Source organism: Trichomycterus rosablanca, chromosome 17, assembly GCF_030014385.1.
Source record: "Trichomycterus rosablanca isolate fTriRos1 chromosome 17, fTriRos1.hap1, whole genome shotgun sequence".
Lineage (NCBI taxonomy): Eukaryota > Metazoa > Chordata > Actinopteri > Siluriformes > Trichomycteridae > Trichomycterus > Trichomycterus rosablanca.
In genome coordinates, this window is record NC_086004.1 from 6,117,990 (window position 1) to 6,130,478 (window position 12,489).

The following is a 12,489-nucleotide window of genomic DNA, read 5'->3' on the forward strand; positions in this document are numbered from 1 at the left end:
CAGGGGTAAAACACAATGTAGTCTATAGGAGTATTATAATAATAATAAGACTTGCTGGTCCCTGATGAGAGTCCCAGAGTCAGGAGAAATGTGGTATAGCTGTATATTGAGGTTTTTTGCTCTTCCCAGGCAGGCCCCTGATGTTAGTGCTTTTTTGCAGCAATATTTCCATGCTGGAGGTGTGGGGCTAAAGAAGACCTTCCTGGAGAAGAGTCCTGACCTACAGTCTCTCCATTACGCCCTGTCTCTCTACACACAAGCCACAGACAAGCTCATAAAAACCTTTGTTCAGTCTCAGAATGCACAGGGTAAGCTTCTCTGCAGCTTTTTCTGCTTTCTTGGTTTAATCAAAGACTTTTTTGTGAGCACTGCTTTTTCTTTTCTTCTGCTCTCTTTTCCTTGATGGTGTAGTTGTGCTCAGACTCTGGTAATCTTGACACAGTTTTGCTTTCACCGCCTCTGGCAGAGTGTCCAATTTAATGAATGATCACTTCAAGTGTAATTAGAATTAATGTCATTCCTTTAGCTTAGGTTTTAAACACATTTGAAAGGATTGAATCTAAGGCAGTACACACACACACACACACATACACACAAATAGAATGTTATTTAAACAAACCACCTCATCTCTACCGTCCACATCTATATTTTATAAGTGATAATCACATACCATCTTTTTGACATATTTTCCTGTACTGAGAAAAAAAAGAAAGATCTTTTATTTATCTTTTATAATAGAGCTCAATTGCTGGGGCGGAAACGTGGTTACTCCTGGTTCCTCTGTCTTGGGGTGAAGCATTTAAGTTTTCTCAGTACATTTAAATTTGTTTAAATGATTATTTTTGGTATGTTATACATTACAGATGCAGCAAAAAATTTATTATTTTATAAACAGAATACTGAATTTATATCCATGTATATTTATTTATTTATTATTTTTGCAAGAGATTTAAATGGCTGGAATTGTTAAACGGCTAATGTATTTTCTCTATATGTCTCTTCGACTCTGTGTCTATCACACTCTCTCTTGCTTCTTTGTTTTTTCTTATGGTCTCTGCTTCTTTTATGTCTCTCTAAACCCTTTAAACCCTTGAATTCTGGTCTTTGTTAATGTTTCAATTCTTCCATTCTGTCCTCCCCGCCCCTGTCTTTCCACCAGTTCATGGAGGGAAGGGAATAAGGTTCACCCATAGTGAGGATGTGTACCCTGAAAAGGGTACGTCTACAAAGGGCTCAAGCCCTGCACCACCCTGCAAGAATTTGTCAGTGACCTGGCCAAAAGCAACCCCCTATCAGATCCTGTCTTTTCATATGGTCAAACTGCATGCCCTGCAAGAACCTAGATCCTTCCTGAAAGGCAGTGTCAGTGTCACTGCCTTGCATGTAGGAGATCTCAGGGAATGACTTGCTGTATGTGCACATACTACATTGACTAGATGTGTATAGTGGCACTACAGAGGAATAAAAACCCAGATGTCTGTGTGGTTGTGTTGGAACAGCAGAAGAGTGCACACATTTCTACAGTATGAGAAAAGCACATGCACAATGCTGAGTGCCAGCTGAGACTCATAACCGGCTGGTCTCAGTGGCCTTGTGTGTGTGTGTGTGTGTGTGTGTGTGTGTGTGTGTGGGTTGGCAGGTGGCAGGATAAAGACTGAGAGAAATGAAAGACTGTTCAGAATTAAATGTTCTTCTATGATAAAGCCACAGATCTTACCTATTTAAAGCCTAATTTTGACCATGAATAGGGGGAGACATTAATGATGTTAACTCACTGGGCCTAGAGGCAGGGTCGGTCCCTAAAATCCAGCCCTTTAATGAAGCACTGATCCCATACATTTCTCCCTTTAGACAGCTAAGTAGACAGATGTAATACCATTACAGCACACCTCAAGCCAATCAAAGGGGGTTTCTGAGGTCAGCTGATGCTCTATGTCAGGATGCATCAGCCTTTAAAGGTTTATGATTGACTTTTAATGTCAGGGCTCATGCTGTTGCATAAGTTTTATGTTTTTGCTCACACTTGAGTTTCAGTTTACATTGTTGCTTACATTTTAGTACATGTCCTTAATCTCAACAGGGGACTGGGGCTGTTATAGCAGCATCTCAGATCAGGGTGACATGTTTAATTTGAAAGTTGTTTGTTTTTAAGAAAAAAATATGAGACACAGCCCTCCAGTGTCTCTTCTATCTACACTTTCAGTATGTGTACCTTCCTGGTACTCCAGTTTCTTTTCACTTCGCAAAAACATGAAGAAGGTTATGATCAATCACCCCTAAGTCAATGTATGTGTGTTGCCCTGCGATTGATTGGTGTCCTGTCCAGGGTGTATTTCTGAGTTGTGGTAAGTGTTTTCAGGTGGGAAAACTAGCCAGGGCCAGTCCTGGAGTTTGTAGACTCTTGTCTGAACTGCCCTCTCTCAAACATGGTCAACTGGCCCACCCAGGCTGGTAGCTCTGCTGAGATTCTAGCTCGCGAGTTCAAATAGTCTGCACTGGTATGCTTGTGCACCCAAGCGCCATTTTGGAAATGTGTATGTTTGTGTTGTCATAAAATTTGGACTAAACAAAAGATGTTAAAATGTATTCAGTTTAGCCTGAGGATTGCTGCAGACACCTTGGTGTTATTGGAGCATGGGATCTATAATAGCTGTTTTAAGCTTACGTGACCTGATGCAGAATGAATCAGAGAGTGATTAGTAAACAGTCCTATCTGTCTGGTGTTGAAAAGTGTTCTGCTATTTAACTCCGACAGGCACTGCACAGGTAGATAAGCCAAGCTAGAGATACAGGCTTTATCATCAGCTTCTTTTAGTGGCATAATGCATACCCTAAAAACAGTGGTTTACGATTACTGGCTACAGAAAATCTGTGCTTAGATTTAGTGTGTGTGTGTGCGTGTGTGTGTGTGTGTGTAATTCTTTACTTATGCATGTATAGATGGATATATCCACTGGAGTCCATGTACAGAAATCCTGTCTCCTGCTGGATAAAAAAGTCAATACTTGTTTGCATGATGCCTTTCTCCACTCCCAACATCAGTAGCATGATGCAACAGCTAAACAGTCAGGGACCTTCTCTCGCTCACACACGTTCTGATAGAGGGGCAGCAGGTCCTGCAACGTTTACTGATTTTTTTCTCTAAATTATTTACTGAATTAAATGACCTTGATAGTTTCACTGTATCTTGATAACACAGTGTGGCCCCTCTATCAGAATGCTAAGACCTGCCTTGCAGTGGTAGCTATTGTTGCCCACTCAGTGGTGCCTCTGTCTGTGGTAATTCACTGATGATGTGGGAATCAGCACGGTTCAGCATGTCCCTGCTTGAGTTTGACCCAGTGGAAAATTGCCCTGAATGTAAAAATGTTCTACCTTTTCCACTGTCTGAGTGGTGAAAACCACAATCTCTGTCCCTTAGTTGTAAATCGTTCTAAACTTGAAACTTGTTGCACCATATGGTTTTATTCATTGTGCATGAATTACATGAAAGAATAATAAACTATTGTACAGATTGTTATGTTGCAGAACTAAAAATGCGCCTGTTGCACAATGCTGAAAGCAGCGCTTTTGCGGCGCATTTTGTGAATTCAACCTAATCTTGCTCAAAAGTTGGTCAAAATCTAAGTAGGAGCAAGTGCTGTTGATTTGTTCCATTTATTTATGGTGACTAGCTACCAACACTAGTATTGTATGTATTACCAAACACGGAATATGTAAAAATACATCACTCAGAATGTACACAGATCAGAGTAGCTTATCAGTGATATTTTCAAACCAAAACCAGTCAAAACAAGTTGACCAGACAGCCCATAGAGCATGTGATGAGACAGTTGTGTAAGTGCTCTTGTCTGCCAACTCCCCTCAGGCTCTGGAGTGGATGATGCTGTGGGAGAGGTGTCAATCCATGTGGAGATCTTCACTCATCCTAACACAGGAGAACACAAGGTCACAGTGAAAGGTCAGCACTAGAGAATGCGTGTTCTACAATTTTGGGACACTTTAAAACAATTCTTTTAGATGTATTTGTTTATGAACTGATATAAACTGTATAAGCAATATGCTTTTTTGTAGTGGTGGCTGCAAATGACCTGAGGTGGCAGACATCTGGAATATTCCGACCCTTTGTAGAGGTGTTCATCATCGGCCCTCACCTGAGTGATAAGAAGAGGAAGTATGCCACCAAATCCAAGAACAACAGCTGGGCACCCAAATACAACGAAACATTTACATTGTAAGTTTAGCTTTTATTTAAATATCCTTACGTTGGCCATAAATTAAATGGATTGTAACACAGCAGTAAATTGAGTTTAAGCACATTTGAAAATGAAAAACTGCAACTGTTACTGCACTGTTACTTAATAACTTAATTACTGTTAAAAATATTTTTAAAAATGTAAAGGGTTGGACATGCTAATAAGTTAGTATTTAATAATATTCACTTTGGGCAGATCTCACAGCTTGCAGGTGCTTTTTGTAGCCAGCTGGCAGTCTTTTACTGGAATGGCAGGAATTTTCACCTACTCCTACTCACAGAATGCTGTCAGTTCTTACATATCTTTGGCTCATTTTGCATGCATGGCATGTTTGAGATCTACCCAAAGATTTTTTATGATGTTTAAATCAGGGGACTGTGAGTGCCATTTAAAAAGCTTCAGCTTGCATTTTTTCAGGTAGTTTATTGTGGATTTTGATAAAAGTTATAAATCACTGTCCTATTGCAAGGGTAGGCTCTTTATCACTGCACAAAAGAACCTTGCACCACTTTGCACTTCATTATTTGGAGCTTTGTATTTGCTTTAACAGCCAGTATAATGAGCAGTTTTATTTAAAAGTTTTTTTTTTTTTGTAATACAGCAATACCTCACCTTACATCACTTGATTTCAAGACTTACAACATCGATTGACTTCTACAAGCAATCCCATAATGTAGATGATACAAACTCATATTTTGATAGTTCAACATTTTACTGTATTTTTAATAAATGTATACATTTTAGATAATCATTAATTCACATTAATGCTTGTTGATGATGGCGTTCATGCCTAAATTCATTAAATTACTAAAGGATTCAGGGGCAAGAGGGGAAGTGTAGGGGTGTGTACAAAATATTTGAAATATTTTCTGCTCTAACCTAAAACTTTTTTTAACATTATTACAGCACGTTGAGTAACGAGGTGGGGCCAGAGTGTTACGAGCTGCAGGTGTGTGTGAAGGACTACTGTTTTGCTCGAGAGGACCGCACAGTTGGCATGGCTGTACTGCAGCTAAAGGATGTGGCACCACGGGGCAGCGTGGCCTGCTGGCTCCCACTGGCCAAGCGCATCCACATGGACGAGACAGGACTGACCGTGCTGCGCATTCTCTCACAGCGCAACAATGACGACGTAGCAAAAGAGTTCGTCAAGCTCAAGTCTGACCAGCGCTCAGCCGAGGAGGGCAGAGGAAGCTAAAGAGCAAGTATTAGAGAGGATTATGCAAAAGCATGAAAACTCACTGATCACATTGTTCTTTATTAAGGTGTTGAACACATACACAAGAGACACGCACTACTCGGATGAGATTAAACTGGACCAGTAATACAGGGAACAAATTTTATTTAGTCCATTAGAAAGTGAAGCCTTAGACACTGCCAGAACCTGCCGTGAGGCTTGCTGACAAGCACATTACAGCACATGAAATGATACTGGCATTACGCCTTGTATCTCTTTAATACTTAATGTTTGTGGTGTCCTTAATTTTTTAAAGTACATATATAACAGAAGCTTATTTGAAACATATTTAAAAAGCTACATATTTATCTAGTCATGATACTCAAGAAAAATATTATATCAATAATATTAATCATTTTTAATGCATTTTCTCTAATTTTCATCCCAGTTTAGTTGTATCCATTTACCTGATTTTTACCAGGTTGTAATTGGCAGAGCTGAGATTCAAACTCGCCAGCTCGAGTTGTCATCACTGGTTGGCTATCTGCCCTGTAATTAAAAGAGTCTAAATGAGTCATTTTGGAATAAGTAGATATTAAGTAAAGCAGGGTTGCTATAAGTACTGCCTTTAATAGCTTACACTGCCCTTATTTCCAGTTTTCATCCTAATTCCTTACAATGATGTCTAATAACTAACTTTTATATTATTACCTTGCTGTTTCAGGGTGTTTTATTGGGGCCATCTTTTTAAAAATGATGCATTATTATAAATCAAGCACAAAAAGATTTATTATAGGGTTGCTTGGACCAAATGAATTTTAACAAGCAAAGAAACAACTCCTACATCTCTTGTGGAATGATTTATTCCGAGAGCACAAATAGGAAAAAGTCGTCTACATCATTTTAAGTGTGTATGTATGTGTATCACCTACAATGCTAATGAAAATCGCAGTGAATTAAGCCCAGTGTTGCCAGGAACAAAATAACATCCCAAATGAATCTGAAAAAATACATGGGGGGAGATAAACAAAACAGTTATAAAAGAATGTGAAAGAACTTGAACGGCATGCTCAGTACACTGAACTGAATTAGGTACAAGTTCAGTTGATGTGTGTGTGGGTATAAAGTAAGTGCAAGACTACAGCTGTATAAATAACAAGGCATTGTGGTGTTTGGTGTGTGTAGTAAACATTAGCAATCCTGAACAGGTAGAACCTTCCTGACTTAATGACTCAGTTATTTTGTTACTTCTTACATAATTTTTCCTGAAGACACAGTTAAAACCATTCTAGTGCTGTTTCCATAGAAACCATCGGACTGGTAGAAAAGCACAGTGTGAGTGAATGCAGCCTCTGTGTGTTTGGTTAATACATCGCAGCATTGACCATAGCCCCTTGATTTTAGAGCCACTGGACAAGAAGAGTGTGAAACAAAGCCAGTCCACCAACTAGTTTTCTGCAATCTACTAAAGAGCACCGTGTGAGTTAGAGATAATGGCCGGTTAGTGAGTAAGCTTTATTGGAGTGGGTGGGGTATCTGGGGGGCTGGGGAAGGAGCTTTGAGAAAAACCTTTAAGTGGTACTTAAAGCCTTACATTTAGTCTTTTACATAAAGATTTTAGCTATCTCTGTTGGGGGTCTTAAACAAGCCCTACTGTATATGTAGCATATTGGTTTTAGTTTTTTTTCACTTGTACGTTTACAAAAAAGCCTAAGTGCAGTACTAAAATCTTAATAAATGCATGATCAAAAATATAATATATTATAAATTCTAAATAGACCATTACAGTGCTTACCATGTGCAGTGCACTAATTTGACAAATAATTTAGTGGTTGGCAGGTATTAGCTGGCAGGAGGACATGGTGGCATTTCCTTCTGAAATGAGCTCATAGCCCTTCTATATATTTCTAGACACCACAAATACAAACCTCAAATACAAACACAAATCTCACTTTCAGAAAAATTAGGACATTATGTAAAATCTAGTAAAAACTATTTTTGATTATTAATTCTCTTTCACTTTTATTTAACTGACAAATGTAATGCTTTGAATCATTGAGTAAATTTAAATGTTTTTAAATATCAGTAAAAAATTCTCTACATTATTTAAATACTGCTGCTACACCAATCACTGCAACAACATTAATACTACTCATACTACTACTACTACTACTACTACTCTACTACTAATAATAATAATAATAATAATAATCTGAGATCTTATAATTTCACCTCAGGTTTCTTATTGAGTGTGTGGACTTTTCTAAGCCATCAGTGCATTTATTAACTGTCCCGGCAGTTTACCCTAGAATGCCATTATAATTCCTTCTTGTGTAAACAGATTTTCTGTTCTTCACGTACTGAGTACAGAAGTTTTTGTCAGTGCTAATCACAAACACTAAGGTTGTAACTATACACCGTTATAAAATATTCCACCCAATATATACCATCAGCAAAATCATAGCCATTTCAATCTGTAGTCATTTTAGGGAGTTGTAAAATCTCTGTAAACCATGGGTCTGATTGTTCTATGCATTCAAGGTTTTCGCAGAGTTGACAGTGTTGTTTCGTTTACATTGTGGATTATCAGCACAAATGATCTTCAATGACAGCAATGTTCTTTTCCCCCAAATGTGCACGACCACTCTTTTACTGGTGAGTTTTAAGGATGAGACTGTTTGAGTTGTAGGTGACTCGAGAATATTGCACAAATGTTTATTGGGATGTAAAATTGTGTGTAAGAGGACGTCTGAGGATCTATAACTGAGGATCTATAGCAGTGTGTAAGATGATGTCTGAGGATCTACAGCTGTGTGTAAGATGTCTGAGGATCTACAGCTGTGTGTAAGATGATGTCTGAGGATCTATAGCGATGTGTAAGATGATGTCTGAGGATCTATAGTGGTGTGTAAGATGATGTCTGAGGATCTATAGCGGTGTGTAAGATGATGTCTGAGGATCTATAGCGGTGTGTAAGATGATGTCTGAGGATCTATAGCGGTGTGTAAGATGATGTCTGAGGATCTATAGCGGTGTGTAAGATGATGTCTGAGGATCTATAGCGGTGTGTAAGATGATGTCTGAGGATCTACAGCTGTGTGTAAGATGTCTGAGGATCTACAGCTGTGTGTAAGATGATGTCTGAGGATCTATAGCGATGTGTAAGATGATGTCTGAGGATCTATAGTGGTGTGTAAGATGATGTCTGAGGATCTATAGCGGTGTGTAAGATGATGTCTGAGGATCTATAGCGGTGTGTAAGATGATGTCTGAGGATCTATAGCGGTGTGTAAGATGATGTCTGAGGATCTATAGAGGTGTGTAAGATGATGTCTGAGGATCTATAGCGGTGTGTAGGATGATGTCTGAGGATCTATAGCGGTGTGTAAGATGATGTCTGAGGATCTATAGCGGTGTGTAAGATGATGTCTGAGGATCTATAGCGATGTGTGAGATAATGTCTGAGGATTTATAGCGGTGTGTAAGATGATGTCTGAGGATCTATAGCTGTGTGTAAGATGATGTCTGAGGATCTATAGCGGTGTGTAAGATGATGTCTGAGGATCTATAGCGGTGTGTAAGATGATGTCTGAGGATCTATAGCGGTGTGTAAGATGATGTCTGAGGATCTACAGCTGTGTGTAAGATGTCTGAGGATCTACAGCTGTGTGTAAGATGATGTCTGAGGATCTATAGCGATGTGTAAGATGATGTCTGAGGATCTATAGTGGTGTGTAAGATGATGTCTGAGGATCTATAGCGGTGTGTAAGATGATGTCTGAGGATCTATAGCGGTGTGTAAGATGATGTCTGAGGATCTATAGCGGTGTGTAAGATGATGTCTGAGGATCTATAGAGGTGTGTAAGATGATGTCTGAGGATCTATAGCGGTGTGTAGGATGATGTCTGAGGATCTATAGCGGTGTGTAAGATGATGTCTGAGGATCTATAGCGGTGTGTAAGATGATGTCTGAGGATCTATAGCGGTGTGTAGGATGATGTCTGAGGATCTATAGCGATGTGTAAGATGATGTCTGAGGATCTATAGCGATGTGTGAGATAATGTCTGAGGATTTATAGCGGTGTGTAAGATGATGTCTGAGGATCTATAGCTGTGTGTAAGATGATGTCTGAGGATCTATAGCGGTGTGTAAGATGATGTCTGAGGATCTATAGCGGTGTGTAAGATGATGTCTGAGGATCTATAGCGGTGTGTAAGATGATGTCTGAGGATCTATAGCGGTGTGTAAGATGATGTCTGAGGATCTATAGCGGTGTGTAAGATGATGTCTGAGGATCTATAGCGATGTGTGAGATGATGTCTGAGGATCTATAGCGGTGTGTAAGATGATGTCTGAGGATCTATAGCGATGTGTAAGATGATGTCTGAGGATCTATAGCGATGTGTAAGAAGATGTCTGAGGATCTATAGCGGTGTGTAAGATGATGTCTGAGGATCTATAGCGATGTGTAAGATGATGTCTGAGGATCTATAGCGATGTGTGAGATGATGTCTGAGGATCTATAGCGGTGTGTAAGATGATGTCTGAGGATCTATAGCGGTGTGTAAGATGATGTCTGAGGATCTATAGCGGTGTGTAAGATGATGTCTGAGGATCTATAGCGGTGTGTAAGATGATGTCTGAGGATCTATAGCGGTGTGTAAGATGATGTCTGAGGATCTATAGCGGTGTGTAAGATGATGTCTTAGGATCTATAGCGGTGTGTAAGATGATGTCTGAGGATCTATAGCTGTGTGTAAGATGTTGTGTGGAGGAGAATCTATTGCTGTGTGTAAGATGCCATACTGACTGACGGTGACATTGACGTTGTAGGAGGCTTAGCACAGATAACAAAACACACAAACACACTGTACAGTGGCATCAGACCTCGACTGAACTTCGACTTCAGATCTGTAGATAAGAAGCAGTGCATGTGGGGAATGATCTTTATTGTGCCAGCATGTGTCTTTGATGTGATTTTTAATGGTTGTTTTGTTTTGTTATTTATTTTAATTTTAATATTCAGGTATTATTTTCTATTTTTGAAAGGCTTGTGAATATATAAATATGTATTACTGTGTAGTGATACAGAGTACTAGCATGATGACTTTTTTTATACAAAGATGTTTATAATTTTTGTTTTTCTAAATATTATTGTTATAATGGAAATGGAGGTCTAATTAATAGCATTTTGCTGTGTTTCTATTTAATAAATGGTCAAAAATATTAAATAAATGCTATAAATAAAATGAATTCCTTTTCATAATTATTTTTATTTATTTATTTATTTTCTTTGCAGAAATCCTGATGATTAGCAAACATTTAAATCATGCAATAATTTGGATAGATATGTTACAAGTGTTATGTTGTTTGGGAAGCTTGGCACAAACCTGAGAAAGTGAATCATGAATTCACTTAGAGACATCTGTTAGCAACTTGTACAAAAGTGTAAATAAAGGGTGTTGTATATGGAACAGCGGTATTGAAAGAAATCCGAGCAGTCATCTTATTCTGGGAGAATATTTGCAATACAATTCAAGAAACACTGGAAATCAGGTCTGCTTTGAATGATAAGCTCTTGGAACATTTACATCACCCTGGGCAGCTATGCAGTATGCAGTAATGAATTCTTGTGCCAAAATTTACTCCAATGCCAAAGAAACCTTGACAGCATAATTATTAGCTGATTAAAAAAAGCTACGGGACATAATCAAAAAGAATGTTTGCTGTTTGTATAGTTTTACCAAATTACTGACACAGAATAGTGAGCTTGTGTGGCATACTGGTAAAAGCCATGAAGCTGGTAACACCAGTGCCTTGGTTTGGGGGCTTCAAATGCTGGGCTGGGCACACAAACACAGCAGGTGTGTGGCTGTGTGTAAGTCTAGCCACTGGGGGGACACATATCAGTGCACCCTTAGTGGTGGCCCCAAACCCCTGATAAATAGTAGGGTTGCTACAGGAAGGGCATCCAAAGGAAGGAATCATTTAATTCATTGCTAAAGAAAGAAAGTGTAAAAAAAAAAACCTATATACACAGAAAATGAAATGTTTCCATACACTTGGAATGGACATATAGGGTGTGTTCGAAAACCTAGTGAGCTGCCTTGCTGTCTTACTGCCTACATAGGCAGCTCACTCAGTAGAGAGGATTCTAATAAGTCAATGACTTATAAGTCAGGTTATTCGAATGCGCTACTAAGACAGTGATTCCATCGGGTTTCACATTTAGCATTTAGCATCTTGCCATTCAAACCAATGGGGTGGCACAGCGTGCTAGCATGTCAACTAACATCTCCCTTCGTGTACCGAAAACAGTTAAATTCGCTGACAAGCTGGAACTTGCAAATAAAAACACTTGTACAAGTGTATACAAATTAAAAATCAATAATCATTTATTTACGTTTGAAAAGAACTCAGTGAATGCTGGGATTGCCTTGATCACTAAGGACGCTTCCGATGCTCACTCGTTCTTGAGTCAAAATAACATTGAAATTTTAAGATGCCTCAGAAGTGAGCTTATTAAGAACAGCCTCATTCTCGGGAGCGCACGCAGGATGACGTAAAATGCTGTCTTTGTAGAGAGCTCCCTAGCTTTTTGAACACACCCATAATGTAGTTTAAAGATAAGTATATCTAATAAGTAGATGGCGTCGTGTTTCTGGTTGGCTGGTTGAAAACTTCAGATTTGAGGAGACTAAGAAAAAAAAACCTCAGCTAGAAAGATAATTAATATTTTCTGGATGATGAGAAATAAATGGGTGTTTTGTGTTTCTTTAATAGAATGCATTGTGTTTGTGTGTTTTTAAATGAATAATATCATGATATGTTAACAGCATACTGTTGTTATCCACTAATGCAGCTCCTTGGTGCTGATCCAGAGCCTTACAGACAAGTTGCCAGGTTTTCTGTTGTGCTCTTTGTTTAAATTACACCCTGGGCAGTGATTTGATGTAGTGAAGCTATTTTGTACATTTCAACTTGTAGCTAAGCCTTGGCACATGTATCTAGTCTGCAGTAAAAATTTAGTTGCACAGCTTGCTTAATGTGCAGT

General features: G+C 38.8%; 1 protein-coding gene across 1 annotated transcript in view; it reads left to right on the plus strand.

The window, feature by feature from the left end:
* unc13a (unc-13 homolog A (C. elegans)) overlaps positions 1-5,723 on the plus strand; it is a 40,262-nt gene extending 34,539 nt beyond the window's left edge. Inside the window, exons 37-40 of the mRNA XM_063013384.1 lie at positions 161-308; positions 3,869-3,961; positions 4,075-4,234; positions 5,163-5,723. Coding sequence (XP_062869454.1) covers positions 161-308; positions 3,869-3,961; positions 4,075-4,234; positions 5,163-5,454 — 693 coding nt within the window. The 3' untranslated portion in view covers positions 5,455-5,723. The remainder of the gene's footprint in view (positions 1-160; positions 309-3,868; positions 3,962-4,074; positions 4,235-5,162) is intronic.
* Positions 5,724-12,489: the final 6,766 nt, after the last annotated feature.